Here is a 27,959-nt window from a genome sequence, read left to right on the forward strand (position 1 = left end):
CTATTACCTCTGATTAGCCTCTGCTCCTGCCTGAAAAAAACACTTGTGACAGATGGCAGCTTATCTACCTCTCTACTAACCCTTTCTCCTAAAAACCAGACAAACAAACGCAATGATTACTAACCTGGATGAGATTCCTGGGAAGAGGCCTGTAGCTCACTACCTCATCTTTCTTCCGTGTTTTTTTCCTGGCTTGGGAACTGCCAACATTTTCACTTCTTCTCCTCAGTCTTTGCTGAGAAGGATAGAGGTGGACCACTGAGAGAACCCCTCCAAGGCCATGGTCTAAATGTTGGGCTTATTTCTCCTTGGGCAGTTGTTCACCAATCTGAAAGACCAGCCTCCCTTCTGAGGTCTTTTCTCTGTTCCCCAGGAGGCCTCTGCTGGGCATGATCTCTGGGGGTGTAGAAACTCAGCACCATGTGTATGGTGTGTTGGACAGACAGGCTCCTGCCCTTTCCAGGTCTATTTTCAGCTCTTTGGCTTTATGTTTCACTTTCCTTTCTTAATTAGATACTAAAAGAATACACCTTGAAGACCAACTGCCTTTCCCCTCCTCTGTTCAACTGGGAGTGGGAGAGATGATTTAGAATTTATGAGGAGCAACTTCATCTACACAAGAAAGTCAGTCCAAGGGGCTTCTGGGTGGCTCAGCTGTTAAGCATCTGCCTTCGGCTCAGGTCATGATCCCAGGGTCCTGGGATCGAGCCCCACATAGGGCTCCCTGCTCAGCGGGAAGCCTGCTTCTCCCTCTCCCACTCCCCCTGCTTGTGTTCCCTCTCTCGCTGTGTCTCTCTCTGTCAAATAAATAAAATCTTTAAAAAAAAAAGTCAGTCCAAGAGGGGAAACCTCTGGCAGGATGTCCCCCAGGTCCTTTCCAGTATCTTTAGTGTGAGAATGTCCCTTCCTTTGCAGCACTCCATTCACTCCCTCCTATGGGATGCTTTCATATTGTTAAGTGTGTCTACAGGACGGATGGAGGGGTTTGGCTTTGGGGCCGGCTAAAGGCGAAGAAGCTTGAATTCTCTCTCTACTACTAGGTTTCAACAGCTGCCAAACAAGGGAGAGGGTCAGGAACCAGATTCTGGGAGACTCTAACTTAGGAATCCCTTTTCCAGTTTTGCTCTAGAGCCAAGGAAAAAAAACTATTTGAGGTTGGGTGGAGTCAAGAAGAGGGGCTCATTCCACATACAACCAAGCCGGGAAATTAGAGGGGAAGACCCTCCCACTAGGTTTCAGAGTGGCCCCCATATTCCTTCCCCCAGCCCCACCCCGCGTGCTGATGAGGGCCGGACTTGGGGGGCGGGGCGGGGCCTCTCCGCCCGCGTGGTCCGTCGCCTTGACGACCTGGACAAGATGGCGACGCTGCAGGGCGGGCTTCTGGGGCCGGACCCCGGGGCGCTGAGCCCCGCGCAGCAGGAGCAGCTTCGCAACTTCAAGGTGGGTGCGCCCCGGACTCCCGCCTCCATCGAAGTGCAGCTCCCCTAGGACACGGGCTGCAGACCCGGAGGAGGTCCGGGAGGAGGGGCGCGGGAGCCTGTTCTCAGATGAACTGGCGCAAGGCTGGGGGAGACGCCAGGCGGAACTCTGGGCTTCTGGGACCCTGGACGGAGCCCGACAGGCGCCTGGAAGTGCAGGAAGAACGACCGCAGGGATCTGGCCAGTGAAATGGACCGAAATTACTGCCGGAGACAGTAACTTAGATACAGACAAGAACTCCCGGACGGTGGAGACCCGACCTTAGCTATGGCCCCTGAGCCTGACAGCGCAGAAGGTGTTGGTCATTAATAAAACAGGCGGCTTAAAATTTCAAACATCCCGGGAAAAGACCCAGGTCAAATGCACACCTAGTTTCCCCAAGGCTTTCACACGCCCAGGGCTTGAACCCTGAAATCTGCCTCCTCATGGAGCGTGACCTTTTGCTCTTATCCTCCTAGATTCAGACTCGGATTGCTAACGAAAAATACCTGAGGACCCACAAAGAAGTGGAGTTGCTCATAAGTGGTTTCTTCAGGTAGGTGGTGTTCCCAACCGGCCTTGACAGCTAGTGGGAAATAATACCAAATCTTGGTTGGCAGAGATGAGTTGACTGCTGCCTTTAGGGTCAGAGAGGTAGGAAAAAAATAAAATAATACATATACATACATATATGTTAAACTAAATAAATTAAATTAAAATTACATACATATACATATTTTTTTACATATGTAAGACAATATTTTAAGATTGAGTTTTTTCTAACTCTCAGATTTGTGGCACCCAGGGTGTTCTTGAGTTATCTCTAGAGGTTTTCTTAAGTTATCTCTGAATTCTCAAAAATTTAATATTCAGTCATTTTAGCTGTAAGGATAAATATATATCTTCTGACACTTGGAAGAGGTAATTTGGCATTGAGAAACTCAACAGGCAGCCATTGGGTGTAGAGCACTATTTCTCCATCAGAGGAGCTTAACAAGATCACTAGAACTTAAAAAAAATTCAGATGTCTGGCCCTTCTCTCCCTGAGAGACTTGTTGTGGAAAGACTCCAGTGGTTGGAAGCCATTCCCCTGTAAGTCTTGGGGAAGAGACTATTTTCCACCATATCCTGGAGCACTGTTTTTCTTTCCCCTACATTGCCCTTCAGGTTGGCATTTGTTGTTTGAATGGAAAATTCTCCTAATGGGATGAAAGGCAAAGAACTGTCAAAAAAAAAAAAAAAAATCTTGGGGCAACTGATGAAAACAATAGAGCTATCTCAAATACTGTTTGGCTACAGACAAATAGGCAAGGTTTAAATAATAATAATGGCTTCCATTTCCAGGCACTGTGTTGGTTTCCCAGGTTAGCCTTTATCACGCTGAATTGGAATTTTTTTTTTTAAGATTTTTTTAATTTATTCATTTGACAGAGAGAGAGACAGCGAGAAAGGGAACACAAGCAGGGGGAGTGGGAGAGGGAGAAGCAGGCCTCCCACAGAGTGAGGAGCCTGACGCGGGGCTCGATCCCAGGACCCCGGGACCATGACGCGAGCCGAAGGCAGACGCCTAACGACTGAGCCACCCAGGCGCCCCCTGAATTGGAATGTGCACTTTGTCCCTGGACCAGAACCCCAAGCTGGTGCAGCCGTATTTGTGTCCCCGGTGCCTGCACACTGTGTGACATCTTGGTACTTGTGTGACCCTCCCAGCAACTGCAAAACATAGCTTAGCATCACTTCCGTTTTACAGCTGGAGAGGTGAGGTTCCTTCCCCAAGATGCGGAAGCAGGATCCATACCTCTGGTATTTCCACTGTGCTGGGTTGAAAGCTCACAGGAGCTGGTGAGCCAGAGGTGGGGCTCTTCTTTGTCTTCTCAAAAGTAGACCTGGAGCAGTGTCTTTTTTTCCAGGCTCTTTCGTCTTTCCTGGGTCTCACTGTTCTTCATATCCTAGTCATTTCTCCAGTGGCAGCAGATTCTCACAGAGCAGATAGGGGATGGAGAAAGGGAAAATAGAAACTTCCCTGTGAAGGTTGGTTTTATTTGGCCCAGGGGTAAGGCTTCGGCAAAAGATAGTTTAGGGGTCTTCTGTCAATGTCAGTCCTGGGGATCAGGCCATCATTTTTTACACTTCTTCTTCTTCTTCCTTTTTTTTTTTTTTTTTTTTTAAGATTTTATTTATTTGTCAGACAGAGAGAGAGCACGAGCAGGGGGGGGAGAGGCAGAGGGAGAAGCGGCTCCCCACTGAGCAGGGAGCCTGACATGGGACGATCATGTTAAGCAGACGCTTAACCGATTGAGCCACGGCATCCCTTGCACTTCTTCTTCTAAAGGGAAATAAAGGTTGACCTCATTCCTATCCTGGGGAGCTTGCAGTCCAAGTTAGGAATAATTCCAGCAGGGAGGTTGGGGGTAGATGTTAAAAGCCTGAATTAAATCACCATTTGCCTTGTTCACAAACACAAGGAATGGGTGGTGGTGGGAGGTGGTGGCGAATGAAGAGGGTGGTGTTTTTAGTCACATATCAGGGGTGGCCCAGCTTCTCTGTCCAGGAAGTTTCCAGGAGGAACTGGGTGTCTGTGCCTGGCTGCCACGAGAACAGCCCCTTCACTTCCTTATCATCCCCACCTCCCGGGCCAGGTAGGCCACTAGGCTCTTCCCTTTGCTGGCCCTGAAGCTATCTACAGGAAATGCTCCTGGCCCCTTTTAGGCCTTTCTCTTTCTGAGGTGGGGGTGGGAGGGGGAGAAGAAGTGTTTAAAGTTTGAGGGTTTGCTTTTGTTGTTTTTGGTGTTACTGTTACTTCCTTTGGAAGATACTGGGATGAACCAGATTCAGCCCCTCATCTGTACTGGATACTTTAGATGGTTTTCCTCTTGGGAAAAGAGGAAGGGAGAAGAGGGGACAGAATCCTGAGCGGCATACCTGTCCTCATGTCTTTTGCAGGTCTCTGCTCTGGACTCACTCCAACCCATGAGAAGCTCCAAAGTGTTTTTGTTGGGAAGCGAGTTCCCCACTTGGGTTTTCCAGATCGTGATGACTTATAGTGATTCAGTCACAGCTCTCCAGGATGTACTTGTATATACAGTGTGTGGAACTCTTAACACCTTGAATTTTGGACCTGAAAAATAGAAAGAATAGCGATCTAACTTATTTTAGACCCCGGAGGTCTAAGGTTTTAGGCTGGAGATGTGATAGCAAAGTGTGAAACTGTAGAAAGGCTTTATTAGATATTTTTGTAAGTAGCCAGGCAGATGACTTCCCAAAATTTAGAACTGATTATGTCACTCCTTGGCCGGAAAAATCTGCAGTGGCTCCACAACATTGTCCCCCCCCCCCCCACCAGCTTTTTAACATTCTGTTGAAATATAATGAAAAGTGGCATATCCTAAACTGGGTGAACTTTCACAAGATGAGAGTATACATGGTACTAGGGGCCAGATCAAGAAATAGAATCTGACTAGCATTTCAGACCTGCTGAGACCCTTCCAAGCACTTCCCCCCCAAAGGTAGCCCGTATCCTGACTGCTCATAGCACAGATTTGTTTAGCCTTTCTGTACTTTCTGTAAGTGCAGTTCTACAGTACGTGCTCCGTTGTGCCTGACTTCTGTCGCTCAACTGTTTCTCATAGATCCTCCATTCTCACTGTTGGGTGTGTTCTGCTGTCTGAGCTTTATGCACCCATTCCCCTTATCTTTTTTTTTTTTAAGATTTTATTTTTATTTATTTGACAGAGAGCACAAGTAGGCAGAGAGGCAGGCAGAGGGAGAGGGAGAAGCAGGCTCTCTGCTGAGCAGGGAACCCGACGGGGGACTCGATCCCAGGACCCTGGGATCAGGATCTGAGCCGAAGGCAGACGCCCAGCCTACTGAGCCACCCAGGCGCCCCTCCCCTTGTCTTTTGAATTGAATATAAATGTCTCTCCCTGGCCTTCCAGGCTCTGCATAATAGGGCCCCTTTGCTCCCGACTACTCTCTGCGCCTGCCCACCATCCCAGCCAGATGGAACCTCTGATCATTCCACTGACCTTCCCGCTGACACTCCCGGGGGTGCCTCACACTCCCGGGGGGACCTGACTCTTCTGGACCCTGGGTCTACAAAGGTGGATACTCCAGTTCCTACTCTTGAGGAGGACATGGACCCTTTCATTTCTGGGGCTTTACTCTTGCTGCTTCCCTGTCTGGGATGCCCTTGTCCTGTCTGTGGAAATACCAGCTGCTCTGTGAGGATTTCTGGGGCCCTGCTCTCAGTAACCTTTCTCGCTGTCCCCAGCACACTATTTTTTTTTGAAGGTTTTGTTTTGTTTTAAAACATTTTATTTATTTATTTGAGAGAGAGAGAATGAGTTGGGGGAGAGGGGCAGAGGGAAAGGGAGAAGCAGACTCCCCGCTGAGCAGGGATCCCAACGCGGGGCTCGATCCCAGGACCCTGAGATCATGACCTCAGCCGAAGGCAGACACTTAATCAACTGAGCCACCGGGTGCCTGGACACAGCACACTATTAACACCCTCTTACAGCACTTCCTGCAGGGTGCTTGGTCTTTTGGACATTTGGGAACTTACCCGTTCTCTTTTACTTGACTAATTTCTTTGAGGTGGTGCTGTATTTTCTCTTTTTTAAAAAATAAAAGCAACCCCTCATATCTCATACAGTTACTTACATAGAATTTGTGCTCAATAATTGTCAAATGGAATTCAAGGAGAAGGGAAGCCAAATTCTTAAAGCTTGGGAGGCAGGGGCTTTCTGGGCAGGCGAGGCCTTTTTCTAGGCTGGTGGGCCGGGCAGCCACGGCCACTAGGATGTGGTGTAGAGAGCACTGGCCTTGGAACCCCAAGACCTGGGCTCTGTGCCCTTTGTTTACTCGCTTGGTGAACTTGGGCAAATGATTAACCTTTTGAAGGTTTGATTTCTTCATATGTAAAATGGGGCACGGTCATTGCTGTTTCATAGGGTTGTTGTAAAGTGGGATAATATTTGTGAACATTCTTTATGAACCATAAAACTCTAGGCTAGATAAGGCATGTTCCCCGCCCCAGCAGCCCCGGCACTGCAGGCCTTGTCAGTGTCCGCCGCGAGACCCACCGTGAGACCCGCAGTCCGGCCTCTCCGCTCTGTGGATTGCATCGTCCCCCCACCCCTGTGGGTACTCCCGGTTAAACGTAGTCACCAGCCTGTGGGGTTGCATATATGTCCCACCACACGTGAGCCCCTCAAGGACTAGGCAGCATGTCTTTCGTCTTCACCACCTTTCCCTGGCTTGGGCTCTGGTTCTGTGAAAATGTTTGTGGAATGAATGACAGGCTTTGCCTGGCTAGGGCACAGCTGTCTTGTGAAGTGAGCTTAGTGCCATTTAGAATGTTTTGCTCCTTGCCTCAGAGCCTGACCCGAAGGAAAATCATGAATGGAAGGGTCTTTGTTAGGAGTCCTCTGGCTTATTGACTCCCAGACGGGGGTGTCTCAGGTCACTCTGCTCCCTGAAAGGTGGGACCTGCAGCCGAGGCTGAGCGGAGCCTGCCTTCAAGCCTGCTTTACTCCTGCCCTTATCCCTTCATGTTTTCCAGAGAAATGTTTCTGAAAAGACCAGACAACATCCAAGAATTTGCCGCAGGTGAGTAAGGCCATGTCTGTTTTGGGTCTTTGGGAAACCAGCCCAAGGAGTATTATTGCAAATTTAGACTCGGACAAGCCCTGCAGAGTCTGGGGTACTTCTTCACTTGATGTCCCCCCGGGGAGCTTTTTTCAGAAGGCTCTTTCATCCATTGTCATTTTCTCAAAATGAGGACAGATAAGAAATGAGGCAGAGCTTCCTTGTGGTGAAGATTAAGAATTTTGACACTCCCAAAGGAACATACTGGCAGCTCTTCCCCTGGGAATCCTAAAGCGGGGTCCTCCACCCTGGCTGCACATTAGAATCACCTGGGGAGCTTTTAAGAAATGCTGAGGCCCGGGCCCACCCCCAGAGGTTGGTATTTAATTAGCCCAGGGTGGGGCCCCGCCTCAGGGTTGTAAAGGTCCCCCGGTGATCCTAATGGGCTCCACTGCCCCAGCTGGCTTGAGGTCAACGGTATTTAGAGGGAAGGGCGTGGGGTGGGGCAGGCTTCCTGGGCGCCTGTTAGCCCAGGGAGTTTGATGGCCTCACACGGTTTCTAACGGAGTCTAGTGCGTCTTTGCCGCCGCAGCAGATGCTGCCTCTGATTCACGTTATGCTGGGTGTATAAAAACCCTCCTCTGTCGTCATCGTGTGAGAGCCTGGCTCTCCTCTGAGAGGATATTCTCAGAGAGGAGAGGGCGTGATATCTCAGAGACGAGCTGGCAAGCTGAGCTGAGACAAGAATAACACTTGGCATTTATTTGGGCCTCGGGATGGGCTGGGAGCAGAAAACCCAGAGATCCCTCAGCCCTCTGATGCTCCCCATGCGTCAGCAAGCTGATGACCCGCAGGGCGGTGTGGAAGGGTCAGGAGCCATCCTGTGTCAGCCCCTCCTGGGGGCACGGGAGCTGGCGGGCTCAGCACTCTGGGCGGGGACAGTGACCACGGGATCTGCTGTGGCTTCTATGACGTCAGAAGGCAGGGCCACCAGGAACAGCCCTGCTGAGGCCGAGCCATCCTCGCTTTTGAGCGGAGTAAGCGGCCTCCCTCCCCGCCTCTTCCCCTTGGGTTTAGATAATTTCTTCTTTTCGATTCTTATCCCAGACTATTTCACGGATCCAAGACTTCCCAACAAGATTCACATGCAGCTAATTAAGGAGAAGAAAGCGGCTTAATTAGCAGAATCATGATGCTCAGCTGTTGAGAGAGACCAGAAAGAATCCAGCCTCAGGGTGGGTGTTAACCTCACTTACAGACAGAGGCTTCTTTACTCTTGTCAAAATAAGCACCAGCTCCCTGGCCCACGGTGTGAAAGAAACCAAAGGGAGAAGCTGCAGAGAAGTTTCATGCAAAAGTGTTTCGTTTTCTTGACACTATTTTGGGGAATTAGGGGCTGTGAAGAGCGGCCCCGGGTTTGTCTGGCATGTCCATGGCAGGAAGAGACATCTGTCTCCTGAGCCTAGTGAAACAGAGTCGGAGAGTGGAAGCAGAATCGTGTGGGAGTGAAGAGTGGCGGGGAGACGGGGGGGGGGGGGGGACCCGCTAGTATCCAGACCCCGCTGTCAGTCTGCAAAATATCGAGTGCTCCTGCAGATGGCCTTTTCCTTCTGTTCCCAGTGCTGGGAGCAGAGGGGGTTCCTGTTGCTTCTGGAAGGGGCGGGAACAGTTTCCCTCGTGGCATCTTGGACGAGGGACTTTCCTGCTCCCCGTCCTCTTCAAACCAGGCTCTGCCATGAGGGCCATCTCCCATTTTTCAGGCAGGATGATTTCTGAAAGGATTTTGCAGGTTGGGATTTTTTTCATGTGAGGTGGGAAAAAGCCATGTACCTGATGTCACAGCGCCATTTGTATTTTGCAGGGTCACCTGGAAGCAGGGGAGCCCTGTTGCCCTCAGGGTGGGGTTCCAAGCTGCCTTGGGCCGTGTCCACTGTTGCAAAGGCTTTTAAAGCTATTCATTAAAAGCAGACCTTTCCACTCTCTCTGCTGTGTTTCACTCCAAAGGAGGAAGCCACCCTGCAGGGAGGGCTGTTGCCCCCCACACCCCTTTGACCTGCTAGGCAGCAGGGCTGTCTCTGTGGCAGCCCGTGGGCCTCAGCTAGGTGGGCGGGCTGCTCCCACATGTGACTCACACTGTGTCCTCCCTGCCCCTCCAGGCTGCTTGCTCCCAGAGCCAAGGCTGGACAAAAGAACAGGGGTGGGGACCCTGTGAGGACCACAGCTGATCGAGATGGCCCTCAAGCCAAGTCCATGCTTTAGCACGGTTCCCCCTCGCCCCAGTCTTTCCTCCCGGGTTACCGTATGGCGTGTACCAGTGGTGGTTTAACTTTTCTCTACCAGCAATAATAACGGGGCTGGAAGGACAGCGAGAAAATGAGATTGGACAAAGAAAACCCGTTCAGGGTCCTGCATCTTGTGAAATAAGAATAACAGGTGACTCAGAGGTGGTGGATTTTGTTCTTGAGGGTTTTTAGCAGTAAGCTGCCCATCCATTTGGTTTTCAGCTAACAGGCAGGGGAGGGGGTCGGTTGGCCTTTTGACATCCTTTCCAGGCCCGGAAGGCATGGATGTCTTCCATGTTTATGCCCCACCTCTCTGGCCTCCACAACCCACAACCCACTGTATGAAGGGCCTCTCACCTGGGTGTCTCGGGTCCATGCCACTATGGCAACAGAGGCCTAGCCCAAAGCAGGGGCTGCGTTTTCTCTCTTTCCCTTGTCTCTGTCCGTCGTGTTCCTGGCTACCAGCCCCTCCATGGCGGAAGGGCAACAAAACCGGGCATGGAGAGGATAGAAAAGCGATGCATAAGAAGCTCTGCAGCAGGAACCCTAAGAGTTCTTTCAAGTGCTTTCAGAATCACACTTCAGCGGCCACAGCCCTGACAGTGAGGTACCCCTGCTTAGAAAACCCAGATGAAGCCTTCAGCAGAAAACTCACATGTACTAAGGACCTCTGATATAAAGTGTTAAATTAGACTCTCTTGAAAGCTTTCCTGGGAAGAGAGGCCTGCAGTAAGGTGGGGAGAGGGCAAAGTGTTTTTCAGATGCTTGGGTGTATGATGTGATACCGCAGGAGGACACTGGTTCACTCTTGGGGGGTTTCCGGGCAGAAAAAAGAAATGCATTTCGATTAGAATATATATTTCAAAGCCAAGGAAAGAATGCATTTGGCATGTGGTCCTAGTGCATCTGTTCTGTGTGACATCGAGTGCCAGGGTCAGAGAGTAAGGTGGGGAGGGAGGTCATCCTGCCATGTGGTGCTTGATAGTCTGGGAGGAGATGTGTAGCTTTGCTCCCCAGACTTGAACTGTCCGGATAGCTCACCTTGTAGACTGAAAGCGCCATCAGAGCAGGGACCAAATCTAAAAACCGGACTTGTTCACCATTGCATTCCTGACTGCTGGCCCTGTGTGTGGCGTATAGTAAGTGCTCAGTAAGCATCTGTGGAGAGAATGAATGCTTGTGTAACTGAGTGAGCAATCATGTTATATCAGCCGCTATAAAGACTATAAAGTCACACAGCTGTGATGGATGTAGGTACATAGAGAGAAGGAGGAAGAAAGAATCCCCGGTCTACTTGCAGGAGTGAGGGAGGCCTCAGGGAAACTGGCATGTGATGATAGGTGGGAAAGGATCTGCCAGGAAGATGTGGAGAGTGGCCTGGGGGAGCCAGGCTACCGCAGGCGCCTCCATTTTGCTGAGCACGGTGGTGGTAGCAGACCCTGTGTGTCACCTGCTCATCCTCCTTACCTCTTTCTTCCTTGCTGACTGAACACCAGCTTTGTTGAGGGCAGCCGTGGACTCAGCCCCAAGTGGTAGATGGTATTTATACTAAGCCAACCACAGTAACCACGGTCCCTGGTTTCCCAGCCTGCCTTGCAGTGAGGGGCAGCGAGGGTAAAAGTGTGCTGTGGGTTTCTAGGAAAGCTTTGGCTTTCTTAACAAGAATGGCGGGGTGGGGGGGCGCGCGGGATGACAGATTAAAGTCGGTGTAGCCTTCCTTTTTCCCACATTTCTTACTGTTTTGAGCCTGAATGTGATGTCTAGAGCCGAGTGGCCATGGTAAAGCCGTGAAGTGACAAGTAGGAGGGTGCCCGAGCCAGTTCTCCAAAGTGGCAGAGAGCAAAGATCAGAAGACTGAGGTCCTGGTGGCATCTTTGAGCACTTGAACAACCCAGCAAATGCTTGCCTTCAGACTTCTTGACAAGTGAGAAAAATACATCTCTAATTTGTTTTGAAAGCACGCCAGAGTTTAATCCCGACCCACCACTTACTAGATGTGTGGCCTTGGCCAAGCCACTTAACTTTCTTGAGGTTAGGTTTCTCATCTATAAACCAAGACGTGTAATTAGCAGCACTTAGGGCTGCTGGGTTGGGAATAAGGAAGGGACAGTGCCTGGCACGTGGGCAGTGGTCACAAGGGGGTCTGACTGGAGGTGGGTGCAATGTAGGGATAAGAGACCAGACAGGAAGCTGGGACCCATCACAAGGAGCATCGCACTCGAGGCACAGGAGGCTGATCTTTATCATGTAGGCAATGGAGAGCCAGCAAAACATTTTAAGCCAAGAGGAGTTCATGAAGAGATTTGCATTTAGAAAGTGCCAGAGTGTGGAAGACAAACTAGAGGGAGCTGACTAGAAGTGGAAAGACCTGTCGTCCCAGCCGCCACCGCCTCTCACCATGGCCCCTCCTCACTCAGGGCTCAGCGGGCCTGGGGTACTCCTGCCCACTGTCAGCTGAGAGCCTGCCCTGCACGCAGCAGAAAACCCAGTTCATAGCGGCTGGTGCAGATGGAGGCTTATTTTTCTCTCCCAATAGAATGTCCGGCTGTAGGCAAGACTCAAAGGTTCAGTGGTGTCCACAGGCCCCAGACCAGGCTTCCGTCCCTTCCACTTGGCCGGCTTTAGCCTGTGGCCCCACCGTTGCGAGGGGCTGCTTCTGTTCTCCAGCAGGGAGAAGACAGCAGAGCCACACCAGCTGAGCCTGTCCCTTCTTGTCAGGAAAGCAAAGTTTCCCTGAATGTCCTTTCCACCCACGTCTCACAGGCCAGACCAGGGTCCTGTGGTCCACCCAAGTGCTCCAGAGACGGGCAAAGGGAAATTTAACTCGAGCTTTTAGAGAAGACGGTGTCCAGAAAAAAGTGGGATTTGCTGTTGGGTCAGCCCCATAGCAGTATCTGCCCTCGCTGGTTCCTTCTCCCTGTCCCGGCTAGAATGACCCTTTAAGAAACCTAAACCATGGGGCACCTGGGTGGTTCAGTCAGTTGAATGTCCAACTCTGGGTTTTGGCTCAGGTCGTGATCTTATGGGTCCTGGGATGGGCTGTGTCTGTGTGGGGCTCCATGCTCGGCAGGGAGTCTGATGGAAGATTCTCTCCTTCTGCCCCCCCCCGCCCCGCCCACTTGCACGCCCCCTTGTGCTCTCTCAAGTAAATAAATCTTTAAAAAGAGAAACCTAAATCAGAGTAGGTCACTCTCCTGCCTAAAACCCTTCCATGGTCTTCCAGGCACTTAAATCCAAATGGCTTTCCAGGGGCCTCGGAGCTTTGCAAGACCCCCTCCATCCCTCAGACTTCTTCTGCCCCCTGCCTCCCACCTGCCTGTGTTCCAGACACACAGGTCTTCTCTCCCTCCCTCGGACCTGCCACCCGTTCCGGAGTTAGGGCCTTTGAACTCTGCCTGGATTGTTCTTCCCCAGGTCTCACAGGGCTAGGGAGCCCAGCTAGGATGCTCTGGTCTGAAAGGAAGCCTCTGCTAAGGGAGCAAGCCTTTCTTTTCTCACACAGCAAGTCTGGAGTGTTGGTTTAGGGCCTGCCTCTGCAGTTTCCTCCTTTTCCCTCATGGTCGAAGGACGAGCAGGCAGGGACTGTACCAGCGATTTTCTGGAAAGCAGGTCTTCCCCGGTACACCCCTTCCACCTCTGCCAACTCCCACTAACATCTCATTGGCCAGACCTGTGTACATGGCCCCCTTTAAGGGAGGCTGGGAAGTTGAGTATTTAGTCAGCCAACAGTGCCCTAGAGAGCTTCTTGTCACTTTCTCGGAGTCCTTTCCTAGGGATCCAGACATTTTTAATATTTAATTTAACCCCCGCCCCTGCCATCTTCTCTCCTATCACTGTCTTCTTCATAATACCTGTTGCTGTCTGATGTGATCTTTTTTGCTTATTTTCCTGTGACTGTCTGTGGTCTGGACTATGTGAGCTGTGTCGAGAGCTGGCCTGGTCAGCCGTGTTGGTCACTGGGGGCCTGGCACCCACAGCTGCCCAGAGTGCACTTGCTGAGTGAAGGCTGAGCTGTGGCGCCCAGGCCCCGATCCGTGCAGGGGCATGGGAACAGGACATGGAGTCTCGTATTTAGGAGAAGAGCGGGCAGCATTGTGGTTTGAGTGGGTTAGAGTTATAAGGGCGGGTACAGATTCTCCAATGAGTTTTAGGTTTCTTGCATGGGCAAAGGGACCCATGATGGGATCATTCACTAACACAGAAGGGAAGTAGATGGGGGCAGGGTAAATGGGGAGATGGATTTAGACCCAAAGGTGTCTGCTGGGTTTGTAGTTGGGGTGTGGGTGAAATTAGTATGAATTGCTGCGGTGGGGTGGGTGGGAGTTGGACTGAGTGGTCTTCCTGGCCTTTGTGAGATGGGGATGTGGGTGGATGCACATGCCTTTCTAGGAGCATGGTGGTGAGAGGAGACGGGGGAAGGGCAGTAGTTGGAAGAGGAAGCTGGGTCAAGGATGGGCTTTTGTAAGGAGATGCTTGAGCATGCAGGGATCTGGCATTTTTCATCTCTTGAGATCTGTTTTACTTTCAGGCTAAAAATGGTAGGAGCTTCTTGGAAATGTTGCACAGATAGGACCCGATATTGGAGGTAATGGGGACTAACAGGCAGGCCTAACTGTGCCACCGCATGACCTGTGGTGACCTGTGTCAGCCGCTCCTCCTCACAGTTGGGGCAGTGGCTCTCCCAGGACTGCGGTAGGCTGCCCCCGTCCCCATAGCGCAGGGTGGCGAGGAAGAAGGGCGGCGTTTAGATAGCGAGGCGCTCTCCTAGCCAGACGGGCCTCTACTGCCCTCTCCTGGGCGTGGCTGCTAAGGGGAAGACACCCCTGGAGGCCACCTGTTTAGGCCCGAGTGAAACAGGAAAAGAGAAACAGGGCTTAGGAAGGCGAGAAGAGTCACAGATTCACAGATTCTTGTAGAAGGAAATTTCTTTAGAAGTTACAACATCCAGGGCCTTGTCTCTGGCAGCCCTGCTCCATGAGCTCACTAGATGTTTCCTTCTTCAAAGTGAGGGAAAAAAGAAACCTTGCAAGGTTGATTATTCATTTATTCATTTGTTCACTCATTCACTTACTTGCCCACTCATTTATTCAACAAATATTATGGTACATTATGTACCCAGGGTGCAAGGTCTTGGGAATAAGATTCTCTTTCCTCAAGGAACTCACAGCCTAATGACTGAAGACAGATACATAATTATAATACAGTTTCAAAGGTGAAGTAAGAGAAACATGCAAGGAATGATGGGTGTGCAAAGGAGGTGGCCAGGCAATGTCTCCCAGTGTGGGAGCAGAATGCTAACAGATGGACCAGGACTGTAGGCCCCTGTCTGATATGATGTCTCCCCATTGTCAACTCTGAGGGGCGATTCTCGTTTCCTCCAAGCAAAGTTCTTCCTGAAATCTTCCCTCACTTTTATCTCTGTGTTTAATACAGTTTGTTAGGGCCTCGCTTTTCACATCTATGAAGAGAGGGGTGTGCTACTAGATGTTACATTCGAACATCATTGACATGACCAAACTCTATGAATGCTAACATTCGATTTGTTAAAACATCTTCCTGGGAGCAGGTTGGCATGTGCATATGGCCATCCTTGGGAAAATTCAGCTTCAGTCCAAAGGAACCAAATGTACCTTGCATACGACTACCTCTCCCTAAATGCTTGTTGAAAAAAAACAAATTTTCAGTGCTCTTAAACCATCCCTGTTGTTCCCTTGGGTGGCTGAGTGTCTTCATCTCTAAAGGGGGATAACGTGTCCCTTGTGCGTTTTGCTGCGAGGCTTGGCCTTGCACACCCAGACATCCATATCCATGTCTGGCCCATGGTAGGCCTTCATAGATAGCAGCTACTATTTCAGTGAAGTAGCAGAACTCAGTGCATTATTTCCCCAGAGCCAGGAGCGGTCACTGAGGAGAGGTCACAGGTGTGGGCATCCTGGTGAGAAGAGGAAGTAAACTAAAATTAAATGCAAGCATGTTGGAATTTAGGGCTATTTTGCATGAGACTGAAGACTTAGAATCAAGAAAACTTCTTCAGGGCTCAACCCAAGTGTTTCAGTAGTCACACTTTTTTTTTTTTTAAGATTGTATTTGACAGAAAGAGTAAGCACAAGAAGGCAGATCTGCAGTGGCAGAGGGAGGAGCAGACTTCCCGCTGAGCAGGGAGCCTGATGCGGGGTTCAATCCCAGGACCCTGAGATCATGACCTGAGCCGAAGGCAGACGCCTAGCAGACTGAGCCACCCAGGTGCCCCAGTAGTCACACTTCTGACCCCATCTGTCGCAGGCTCCAGGTGGACTGGAATCTGAGGTCTTTCAGAAGCAGGACTTCACCAAGTACCCTATTCTTTGGTCATCAGGTGGAGAAGTGACAGCACAGATTCCTCAAAGAAACAGTGATGAGAGAATCTCTGGGGCCTGGGAGAACAAAATGCCAGGTGTGTTCTGGTAGCTGTAGGGTCGCTTCATTGTCCAATTAACAAGTACCTAAAAACAAAATCTGATGGGAAGAGGGAGGCTAAATCAATTACTGTGTTTCATTTCCACACTTTATGACTAAAGAAAACCAAATGCCAAAGAGTATTGAATCGTAGAATTTTTCCAAGTGGAAATTGCCTTAGATCACCAAGTCCAATCTTAGTGATAGGTGAAGAAACTTGCCCACAGATGACAGAGTGGTCAAGGGGCTGGCACTCTCCTGATTTCCAGTCTAATGTGATTCCAGTATTTCACGCTAGAAAAAAAAAAATACCTAGAGTTATTTAGCGTGGAGAACAAAATGTGGCTAGGTAATAGTTCAGGAACATGGAAGTGTTCTACCTCTAGGTAGTTAACCTAGCCTTCTAGCTGCAGGTGAGGACAAAATTGAGTCATTCATTCAACTAATATGTGAATGCTAACTATATCTCACTCAAGGTCATTTCCAGCTCCATGAGTTTCATGAATACACTGTTCTGTACGTCATCTTGAACGAGATGCTATGGGAACATCTACTGAGTGTAAGGAAAGGTAGTCCTTCCCTTGAGGAAGGCAGGCTGCCCAGTGTATTCTTGCTCACAGGTATTCAATAGATCATAGTGGTGTTTGTAATATGCCCCTTTCTGATTTTTTTCCCTCAGCTGAAGACCCTTCCAATAGTAAAACAACAGACCGTGAGACCCACCTACACCGAACCATGTAGGAGAGAAGAGACATTGTCTATAGCTGTCTTAGGCACCCTACACCTCATATTTAAAGGTGCTGTGGTGGATGCCATGGTGTGTCATCCCGATACCCCTCGTCAGGACTGAAGCGCGCACCCCTGGGCTCGCTCTCCTGCCCACACTGCTGGGAATGTTGGTGGCTGACGTTTCTCACTGAGACCCCTCTCGAGTCCTCCACTGAAAAATCATCGAAGTTCATGCCCTCTCCTGAGACAGCCAGTAACCACTGATCAGTGTGGGAGTAGAGAGGTCTGATTCCCTAGCCTCTGTGGGGAACAACTCTGAAGGGTCACACAGCGCCAGAGTCCTCTGTCCAGTGCTCTGGTTTCTTGCTCTCACAGGTGTGTTGGTCCTGACATACACCTTCATAAACCTTCACTCAGATTTCCATCCCAAAGAATGTTGGAACTCAACCTGGCAAGAATTGGTGCCAAGACTACTGAGGAAAGCAGATTCTAAATTGAGATTTTATTTTATTATATATATATTTATTTGAGGTGGTTGACATCTTTATTGCTTTGGAGTCATGGGGGGTGGGGGCAGGTGCTCAGGCGCTCATGGCGGGGCGGGTGCGGCCTCTTCATCACAGGCTCTGGCAGCCATGCGCAGATCTGGGCGGCACTTGTCTGGCCGCGGATCATGTCTGATGTTGCTGAGGGTGGCCCCGGGCGTTCTTGTTGGTGTGGTCCCTACGCAGGAGGTGGCGGGTTTCCCTGGCCGGAGCTCCGCTTCCTGACCACCGCTACACCTTTGCCGTTTTCCGCGGGCTCCACGGCCACAGTCTTGCGGTGGATCAGCCTGTTGTAGCGGGAAGGGTTGCGAGCCTTCAGGGTACTGGGCTCGGTGGTGTTTCTCTGCTTGTTCCTCTTGATCACGAAGCTGGAGCCGCTCCGCACGACCATCCACTGCAGATGGGCGGACGGGGCAGCAGCGGCTCTCAGTGTTTCCGCCGCCGCCGGAGGCGGAAAGACCAACCTGGGATTTTATTTTTTAAATATTTTATTTATTTATTTGACAGAGAGAGAGAGAGAGAGCGAAAGCAGGAACACAAGCAGGGCGAGTGGGAGGGAGAAGCAGGCTTCCCGCCGAGCAGGGAGCCCGATGCGGGACTCGATCTCAGGACCCTGGGATCATGACCTGAGCCGAAGGCAGCCGCTCAACGACTGAGCCACCCAGGCGCCCCCCAAGCGGAGATTTTAAAGCTGAATCCCCTGTGGGCCAGCTGGCCGAGAGGACCCCGTCACTGGTGGTAGGTGGAGCATGCACGGCCCTGGCACGCTGGCTCAGGGCAGTATTACAACCCTCGCTGGCTGTGAGCTAGGGTGGGATCCTGGGGGAAGGGAACACATTGGTGGGGGAAATATATCAGGTCTGAGAAGTTACAAAGATAACGGAATTGGATGGCTGCGGCTGCAGGCTCTCAGTGCATTGGAGAAAGACAACGAAAGGCTGAGGGTAATTAATCACCAACTAAAGGACAGCTGTAAAGCCCGAAGCCCTCCTTGGCAACTTAAGAGACTTTTGTCTCTTGCATCTTGAGGACTCAAAAAGCTCAGAAGGTCCAGGATTTACTTGTAATAGTAGGAGAGCTCCGGAGAAGTTTGAATTCTTAACTCTGGCAGGTCTGCTGGGAAGGAGTGAGGCCCTGAGACATTGGGTGGGACATCTGGGTTGATGCTTTAAAAAAATCTTGAATTCCCCCATTCTCCTGCATCCCTTGGGACTGCAAAAGTACCCACTTCTTCCTGTTAAAGGCCGTGCCTCCTCCCTTACCAGCCAGGCGCCCCCTTACGGAAGACTGCCTGGAGGCCCCAGTGGGCCTGGCCAGCGTGTACTGGCGGGAGATGGGTGAAGATGTGTCAGGCTGGGTTCTGAGGGTGTTGCACCGAGGAGGGTGGGGCATAAGGGCGAGTAGATGGATATGGAAGCACCTTCCCATGATACAGGACTTAATACTCTGACAAGGACCCCGAGATATACTGTTAATATTCTGACGGGATGGCTCTTAGAAACTTGGAGGAAGCCACGGCCCACATTAAGTGAAGCAGAAACACCAGAACAGCCGTGGTATATGGTGGAAGAAGGCATCAAAGGGCTAAAACACGTGGGCATGTTAGAGTAAATATGCTATGCTAAAGCCAGAAAACTCACCAAATGATTATGCTCCATCAGAGGGCCCGAGGGGCAGTCTGTCTCCAGAAGGGATGAAGAGAGCCCTGGTGAGACAGGCACCAGTCTCATTGAGAAGCTCAGGGATGGCCGTGCTCTCCAGGCCAGCGGTGAGCTGTCACAGAACCGGGCTCCCTGATAGCCATGCGGATGGCTGGACGCGGAAACGGGCAGGTGGTGGGGGCCTGCCCACTGGAATGGAAGGGACTGAGTTACTGCACTGAACGGGAAGGTTGCAGAGGCAGCCAGGGTCTGGGTCTGACTGGCCGAGTGCTGGAGGTCATTCACAGAACACGGCTTTTCTGGAAACAAGGTAGATGGCACTCCACATGGCTATTGTTGCTCCATCTGTACAATAAAGAGAAATCAAGGATGGATGATCAGGAGGCTGAGGACGTCTACCCTGATAAAAAGTTACAGTTCCTTAAAAAAAAACAAGCTACAATTCCCTCCTGTCTCTACACCCTGAGCCAGTCAGCTTTAAAAGAATTCTTTATTGAGGTATAATTTACTTACATTAAAACACCAATTTAAAATGTACACTTTAGGGGCACCTGGTTGGTCTGCCTTCGGCTCAGGTTATGATCTCGGGGTCCTGGGGTCAAGCCCCGTGTCGGACTCCCTGCTCAGTGGGGAGTCTGCTTCTCCCTCTCCCTCTGCCCCTCCCCGCCCCCCGCTTGTTCTCTCTCCTGCTTTCTCTCAAATAAATAAAATCTTTAAAAATAAATAAAAATGTATACTTTAATAAATTTTTCAAATTAACCATCACCACAAGATAGGTAACATTTCCCTCATCCCACATTCCCTTGCGCCCAGTGTTGTACTGGAGTCAACTTACATCATCTGGTGAGATCCAGTTGTTAGCTAGCATCTCTTCCATACTCAGTGTCCAGTGATGTCACGCTGGATTTGTGAAATTGTCAGTGGAAGGGATATTTATACCATAGAAATTGGCAAATACGGGGCACCTGGGTGGCTCAGTCAGGTAAGTGTCTGACTCTTGGTTTTGGCTCAGGTCATGATCTCAGGTCTGTGAGATTGAGCCCCGCATCGGGCTCTGCACTGAGCATAGAGTCTGCTTAAGATTCTCTCTCTCCCTCTGCACCCCCCACCCTGTGCTCGCGCGTTCTCTCTCTCTCCCTCTCAAAAAATAAAATAAAATAAAATAAATCTATGTATCTATATAGAAACTGGCAAATGCTACAAACCAGGGCTTCCTTCCCGCTGAAAGCTGGTTGTTAGACATGTAAGCCCATCACTGCTGTGGTACCTCTGCAGTCCAGTCCTCATCCAGGGCTGGCTCTTGGCCACTGCTAATGCTTTATCACAAGAGTTTCACACAAATGGACTCATACGGCATGTAGTCCTTCTTTCACAGAGAACTTTTCACAGAGCACATTTTTAGATTTATCAGTGTGGTGTGATTAGTTCCTTTATCTTGCTGAGTAGGATTCCACTGTTTACACTGATGGTCATTTGGATTGTTTCCATTTGGGGTCATCAAGTTCCTATGAACATTAATACATCATTAGTACCTTTTTTTTTTTTTAAGATTTTATTTATTTATTTGTTAGAGAGAGGCAGGCAGAGGGAGAAGCAAGCTCTTTGCTGAGCAAGGAGCCTGATGTGGGACTCGATCCCAGGACCCTGGGATCATGACTTGAGCCGAAGGCAGACGCTTAATCGACTGAGCCACCCAGGTGTCCCCATTAGTAACTTTTCATTTCTCTTTAGTAAATGCCTGGGAACAGGATGGCTGAGTTAAATGGTAAGGGCATTCCTTTGTAAGGAATCGGCAAACTCTTTTCCAAGGTGACTATCCTGTCCTGCATTCCTACCAGCAATATCTGACCAGTTTTTGCACATCCTCACCAGCATTTGGTATTGTTGCAATTTTTAATTTTAGCCATTTTGGTAGGTGTGTTGTAATACCTCATTGTGGTTTTAATTTGCATCTCTCTCATGGTTATGTTGAATATCTTTTCATGTGCTTGTTTTCCCTCTATATATCCTTTTTAGTAAAATATATGTTCAGGTCTTTTGCCCATTTTCTGATCAGATTGTAGTTTTTTTCCCTTTGAGTTTGAGAGTTCTTTTTACAGTCAAGATACTGCTCCTTTGTTAGATCTGTGGTTTGCAAATATTGTTTCCCAGTAGCTTGTCTTTTCATACTTTTCACATGGGCTTTCTAGGAGCATAATATTTAAATTTTAATGATGTCTAAATTTTTGATTTTCCCTCTTATGGATCATTTGGTGTCAAATTTAAGAACTCTTTGGGGTGCTGGCTCATTCAGTACAGCATGGGACTCTTAATCTTGTAAGTTCAAGTCCCACGTTGGATGTAGAGATAACTTAAAAATCTTTAGGGGTGCCTGAGTGGCTCAGTCGAGTACGCGTCTGCCTTCAGCTCAGGTCATGATCTCAGGGTCCTGGGATTGAGCTCCACATCGAGCCTTGCATCGAGCCCCACATGGGGCTCCCTGCTCAGTGGGGAGTCTGCTTCTCCCTCTCCCTCTGCACTAGCCCCTTGCATGTGCACACGCTCCCTCAAATAAATAAAATCTTAAAAAAAAAAAACAAAAAACTGAGGAGATTGTTTAAAAAAAAAATCTTTTGGGGTGCCTGGGTGGCTCAGTCGTTAAGCATCTGCCTTCGGCTCAGGTCATGATCCCAGGGTCCTGGGATTGAGCCCCGCATCGGGCTCCCTGCTCTGCTGGAAGCCTGCTTCTCCCTCTCCCACTCCCCCTGCTTGTGTTCCCTCTCTCGCTATCTCTCTTTCTGTCACATAAATAAAAAAATAAAATCTTAAAAAAAAAAATCTTTAAAAGAAAAAAAATAACTGTTTCTTCATAGATCTTGAAATTTTTCTATTTTTTAAAAAAAGCTTTATAGTTTTAGTTTATTTTTAGGTCCATGGCCATTCTGAGTATATTTTTATAAGGTGTTAGATGTAGGTTGTTTCATTTTGTGCCTATGGCTATCCAATTGCTCTAGCATTTGTTGAAAAGGCTATCTTTCCTCCATTGAATTGCTTTCGTAACTTCATCCAAAAAAAAAAGTTTGGGCATATTTGTGAGTCTGTTCCTGGGATCTGTATTCTGTTCCATTGATCTATGTGTCTATCCCTCCACCTACAGTTATACACAGCATTGATTATTGTAGCTGTATAATAAATCTAAAAATTGGGTAGACTGATTTCTCACACTTTTTTCTTTTTCAAAATTCTTTAAGCTGTTCTAGTTCCTTTGCCTTCCACATAAATTTTAGGACAATCTTGTAAATGTTTACAAAGAATCTTGGGATTTTGATAGTAATTACATTAAACCTGCATGTCTATTTGGGGAAGAAGTAACATCTTTACTATACTGAGTCTTTTGATCCATGAACACAGTATGTCTCTCCATTTATTTAGATCTTTGATTTTTTCCATCAACATTGTGTAATTTTCAGCACATAAATCTTGTGTGTTTTCTTAGATTTATACCTACATATTTTTGAGCAATTTTAAAGAGTATTGTATTTTTAATTTTGGTGTCCACGTGGTGTGTGTGTGTGTGCACATATGAATTTGTTTTTTTACAGATTCCTTGAGATTTTCTACATAGACAATCATGTCATCAGTAAATGGGGACAGTTTTCTTTTTTCTTTTTTTGTCTTCCCTTTCTTGCCTTATTGCACTGTCTAGAACTGCTAGCATTATGTTGAAGAAGAGGGGTGTGAGAGCAGATATACTTGCCTTGTCCTGATCTTAGGAGAAAAGCACTCAGACTTTCACCAGTAAGTATAATATTAACTGGGACGCCTGGGTGCCTCAGTCAGTTAAGTGTCTGCATTCGGCTCAGGTCATGATCCCAGGGTCCCGGGATCGAGCCCCGCATTGGGCTCCCTGCTCAGCGGGAGCCTGCTTCTCCCTCTGCCTGCCGCTCCCCCTGCTTGTACTCTCTCTGGCAAATAAATAAATAAAAAATCTTAAAAAAAACCCCAAAACACTGTGTTTAAAAAAAAAAAGTATAATATTAACTGTAGACTTTTTGTAGTTCTTGTCAAGTTGAATAAGTTTCCCTATATTCCTATTTTTCTGAGAATTTTTTTTTTTAAAACCATGAATGGGTATAGACTTTTGTCAAATGATTCTTCTCCATCAATTGATATGATCATGTGATTTTTCTTCTTTAGGGTGTTAATATGATAGATTACATGGATTGATTTTTGAATACTGAACCAGATTTGCATCCCTGGAATAAACCCCACTTGAGCATGGTATATAAATTTTACCATAATTTGATAAAATCTATTTGCTGATACTTTGTTAAGGATTTTTTGCATTTATTTCATGAGAGATATTGGACTGTACTTTTTTTGGTACTGTTGGGGGTTTGTTTATTTTCATGATAATACTAGCTTCATAAAATGAATTGGGAAGTATTCCCTCCTATTTTGTGGAAGAAATTATATAGAATTAGTGTTACTTCCTCTTTAAACATTTGGTAGAATTCTCCAGAGAAACCATCTGGGCCTGAGAGTTTTTTGGGGGAAAGGGGGGGCCTTAAATTATGAATTAATTCTCCTTAATTGTTATAGGGCTATTCAAATGATCTATTTCATATTGGGTCAGTTATGGCAGTTTGTGTTTTTCAAGGATTTTGTCTAACTTATCAAATTTATGCATATACAGTTCGTAGTGTTCCCTTATCATCTTTTTGATATCTGTAAAGTCTCTATGCTGTGTTTCATTCCTAATATTTGTAGTTTGTTTTCTTAGTCAGTCTTGCTAGTGGTTTGTCAATTTTATTGATGTTTTTCAGAATACAAGCTCTTTTGTTTCATTGATTTTCTCTTATAAATTTCATTGCTTTCTGGTTCCTTTCATTTTTATTTCCTTGCTCATGCTCGCTTAGGGTTTACTTTGCTCTTCCTTTTCTAGGTTCTTGAGATGGGACTTAAGATGATTGATTTTAGACTTTTCCTCGTTCCTAATGTATGCATTTAGTGCTTTAATTTTCCCTTAGCACTGCTTTAGCTGTGTGCCACAAATTTTGCTATGTTGTTTTCATTTTTATTCAGTTCAATGTATTTAAGTTCTTTCCTTCAGAATTCCTCATTGACCCATGGATTATTTAGAAATGTGTTTAGTTTTGAAGTATTGTAAGATTTTCCTCCTATCTTTCTATTGTTGATTTCTATTTTGAGTCCATGGTGATCAGAGAACACATTCTGTATCATTCCATTTTTAAGATTTTATTTATTTATTGGACAGAGAGAGAGACAGCGAGAGAGGGAACACAAGCAGGGGGAGTGGGAGAGGGAGAAGCAGGCTTCCAGCAGAGCAGGGAGCCCGATGCGGGGCTCGATCCCAGGACCCTGGGATCATGACCTGAGCTGAAGGCAGACGCTTAACGACTGAGCCACCCAGGTGCCCCTGTATCATTCCATTTTTAAATTGGTTGAGATTTGTCTTTTGGTCCAGGATATGGTCTATCTTGGCGTATGTTCTGTGGGAGCATGAGAGGTCTATTCCACGGTTGTTGGGTGGAGTGTCCTGTGTTGCTTAGATCCTGTTGGTGACTGTTTTCATCTCAGTATCAGCACCTGCTCTCTTTTTTCATGCAGTTTGAGATCTTCCTGGATCTTGGTATGATGAGAGACTTTTTTTCCTAATATGTAACTTTATTTTTAACTTTTTAAGTAATCTCTATGCCCAATGTGGGGCTTGAACTCACCACCCTAAGATCAAGAGTCACACGCTCTACCGACTGAGCCAGCCAAGCGCACCCATGATGAGACTTTTTATCAGAGCCTGGACATTTTTGTATTATGAGATTGAATCGAAATTTAAACTCCTGTTTTAACTAACTCTGTGAACTGCTTTGGCATGGGCAGGAGAGGCGGGATTTCATGATCCTCCACCAGCTCTAATCTCTAGCTTTATTTAGGTTCCCCCTCTGCACTGTTCCCTACACTACAGTGCAGGAAACTACTTCTAGGCCATAAACTGAGACAATCAGAGGGCTCACCTCATTTATTTCCCTTTTCAATATCCAAACATGTAGAATTTTGTCTGTATTTTTTAGTTAATTATAGTGGGAAGGTGATTTCTGTAGCGGAGATCACTTCATGGGTGGAAGCGGAGGTATTTCTGAGCCAGGGTTCAGCGGGAACAGATGTAAGAGGCTAGGCCCCTAGGAGAAAGGGCCTTGAAACAGCACGACCAGTGTGTGAGGTCGTAATCCCCCCAGTCTTCTCCATAAGGACTCATGGCCATTTGCACAGTACACACTGGAAGAAGAGGAATATTTGAGCATTTGAAGAACTGTCTGCTACAGGGTCCTGTCTGATATTGATGTCCACAGATCTGAAGCGTATGGCCCCGTTAGAGCGGCAGTGTATTGGGACAGGGTGACAAATGTATTCCAGACTAGGTCTGGCTCTCAGTAGTTCTGCTGGGTTCATAGATCCACCTAGCGGTCCCTTCACTGGTCCTTAGTGGGTAACTGAGATGGGTAAGTATTTGATAGTTGGCAGAACTACATTAACCACGACAGGGTAAGAGATATCTTAGTGAAGACCAGCATGAAACTCTTGAAGCTGCCTCCACCATCTCAGGCCAAGATAATTAAAACTATCACATCAGGGGGCACCTGGGTGGCTCAGTCATTAAGCGTCTGCCTTCAGCTCAGGTCATGATCCCAGAGTCCTAGGATCGAGCCCCACATCGGGCTCTCTGCTCCGCGGGGAGTCTGCTTCTCCTTCTCCCACTCCCCTGCTTGTGTTCCCGCTCTCGCTGCCAAATAAATAAGAACAAAAAACAACAACAAAACTATCACATCTGTGGCCCTCTTGAAGACCTAAAGGATGCAGGGATGGTGGTCCATCATAAAGCCATTTAATTCACTAGTCTGGTCCCTGGTAAAACCAGACAGTTCCTGGAGGCTGACAGTGGATTATGGCAATCTCAACCAACAAGTAATTTTCGACAAGTAATCTGTGCTAAATGTGGTGTCTTTGCTAGAGCAGATTAACACAGCCTCAGGTACACGATAGGCAGCCATTAATCTGAACAATATATTCCTGTCCATCTCTGTAAGAAAGGAGGATCATGAAAAGTTTGCTTTCACTAGTGGGATGAGCAGTAATATATATTTACAGTCTTGCACCTGGACCATGTAAACCCTCCCACCCTGTCATCCTATGACCTGGACCATCTGGGCATTCCACAGAGTATCACATTACCACATTGATGACATCAAGGTCGTTGTACAGGACCAGCAAGAAATGGCAAGTACATTAGAGACTGGTGGTACATAAACCTGCAAATATTCATGACATTTTTAGAGGTCCAGTGGTCTGGACCATGCCAGGACATTCCCTCCAAAGTAAAGGGGAAATTTTACTTCTCCCATCTCACTACTAAGAAGGAAACACACTGCCTGGTAAACCTCTTTGGGGTCTAAAGACAGCATATTCCACACTTGGGAATAGTGTTCTGACACATGTATCAATTTTGATCATAAATGGACAGATGTAGTCATGGCCTGCAAAGGGCACAATGACCAGGTACCTTATCAGGTAAACTCTTTGGACCAGAAGTACAAGTTGAGGGGGTGTAGCTAGAAATCTAAATGGGGAGTAGAGGTGGGAGAGGATAAATACCCATTGCAGACAGGACAAGCTATAGCAGCAGGGGCTGTGAGCTATCCCAGACCTTCCTCTGTTAGTTTTCCCAGGAAAAGGGGCCCATCAGAATCCTGAAGGGATCATTCTAGAACTTCTGAAGTAAATGGATCTGAAGAGCCCAAAAGGTGGACTATAGTGGAGACAGCGTGGGGCCCCAATTTCCCGCTCCAGGACTGAAGCACTCCTTTTCCAAGCTGCTGAGAACGCTGACAGCTCTCATCTGAGTCCCCCCCCGGGAACTGCCTTTGCCTCAAGTCAAGTCACCTAAGCACATGGCCCTTTCCTGGTCCATGTGGGGGTATGTCTGGCCACTTGCCTCAGTAGGTTACACACTTCTGCAAAGCTATCCTAGCTTGAGTGTGAGGGACTGACCAAGGTCTTTGTTGAGACCACTCAGCTCAACCTCCCCGCCTCTACACAGTCCTGCTTCCTTTACTCCCCCACCATACACTTCCTGCACATAAATTTCCAATTCAGTCTGTTTCACCAGGAACTCACACTATAGCAAATTAAAATGGAAACACTTTGGGATTAGCTGTGTGGAATGTTGTGCCTGTTGCTCAGGCAATTTCAGAGAGCTTTATGATGCTGACGGTGGTGGTGTGGAAAGATGTGTTAAATGAGCTTTTCATCTTAACAGTAGGGATGGAGATCAATTTCAAACACCACCAGTGGCGGACTTGAGTTACGGAGTCTGGCAAGTGTGAGGCTGGCCTCATGTGAATGAAAGTTACTTAACTCAGAGTGGTAGGTGAGCTCAAACACGATGATAGAAACACATCTCTCTGAGCTTCTGGTAAGGACAGCAAAGGCAATGGTCTCTTCTATACCCTTCCTGAATTGTGTGACATCACATTATATTTGGGTGACTAGCATAATCCATTTGTCAATAGTTGGGTCTTTTTTCCACTCATGGACCTTGAATTTATGCAGAGCTACTTCCCTTATCTCCCATCAAGATACCTATTCCATAATTACCCAGTGACTAGCGCTATATCATAACCCTGGTCTAGAGACCAAGATACCATCTTTTTTTATGATTTCAGGAGCTGGTTATAGAAACAAAACAGAAGTTCTCCTTAAATTCTTTCATCTCGGGCGCCTGGGTGGCTCAGTTGGTTAAGCGACTGCCTTCGGCTCAGGTCATGATCCTGGAGTCCCGGGATCGAGTCCCGCATCGGGCTCCCTGCTCGGCAGGGAGTCTGCTTCTCCCTCTGACCCTCCCGACCCTCCCCCCCTCATGCTCTCTCTCTCTGTCTCTCTCTCTCAAATAAATAAATAAAATCTTTAAAAAAAAAAAAATTCTTTCATCTCAGCTTCATTTTCTCCAACAATTACCCTTAGGCTGTATTCAGATCCCTTTTAGAAAAGTAGAATCCATTGTGCTTATTCATATTCATGACTTTATCAATATACCTAACAAAAATAACTCTTAAGACCAAAGACATACCAGATCAGCTTGTTAAGTACTTTGCTCACAGCACCCATGGGATGAAGCCTGCAAATGCATCCTCTTCTTCCTTCCTTTTTAGCACCAAACCCCATAGCTCAAGAGGACAACCTACTTGGAGGTCCTATCCCCAGTCTAT

General features: G+C 47.9%; 1 protein-coding gene across 3 annotated transcripts; it reads left to right on the plus strand.

Annotated features, from left to right (window-relative positions):
- The first annotated feature begins 940 nt into the window (after positions 1 to 940).
- On the plus strand, positions 941 to 27,635 carry RIIAD1 (regulatory subunit of type II PKA R-subunit domain containing 1). Of its 3 annotated transcripts, none has more exons than XM_064588540.1 (5): positions 941 to 1,440; positions 1,938 to 2,014; positions 7,019 to 7,065; positions 8,152 to 8,279; positions 27,417 to 27,635. In XM_064588540.1, exons 1-4 carry the CDS (start codon positions 1,357 to 1,359, stop codon positions 8,220 to 8,222), a joined length of 279 nt encoding a protein of 92 aa, XP_064444610.1. In that variant the 5' UTR covers positions 941 to 1,356; the 3' UTR covers positions 8,223 to 8,279; positions 27,417 to 27,635. The 3 variants fall into 3 exon arrangements, with proteins under 3 accessions (XP_064444610.1, XP_064444609.1, XP_064444608.1); XM_064588539.1 differs by lacking the exon at positions 27,417 to 27,635 and adding an exon at positions 16,441 to 17,634; XM_064588538.1 differs by lacking the exon at positions 27,417 to 27,635 and adding an exon at positions 8,906 to 10,824.
- The last annotated feature ends 324 nt before the right edge of the window (positions 27,636 to 27,959 follow it).

This window comes from Mirounga angustirostris, unplaced genomic scaffold, assembly GCF_029215605.1.
Source record: "Mirounga angustirostris isolate CCGP_5_RB_7025 unplaced genomic scaffold, mMirAng1.0.hap1 SCAF_4, whole genome shotgun sequence".
Classification (NCBI taxonomy): domain Eukaryota; kingdom Metazoa; phylum Chordata; class Mammalia; order Carnivora; family Phocidae; genus Mirounga; species Mirounga angustirostris.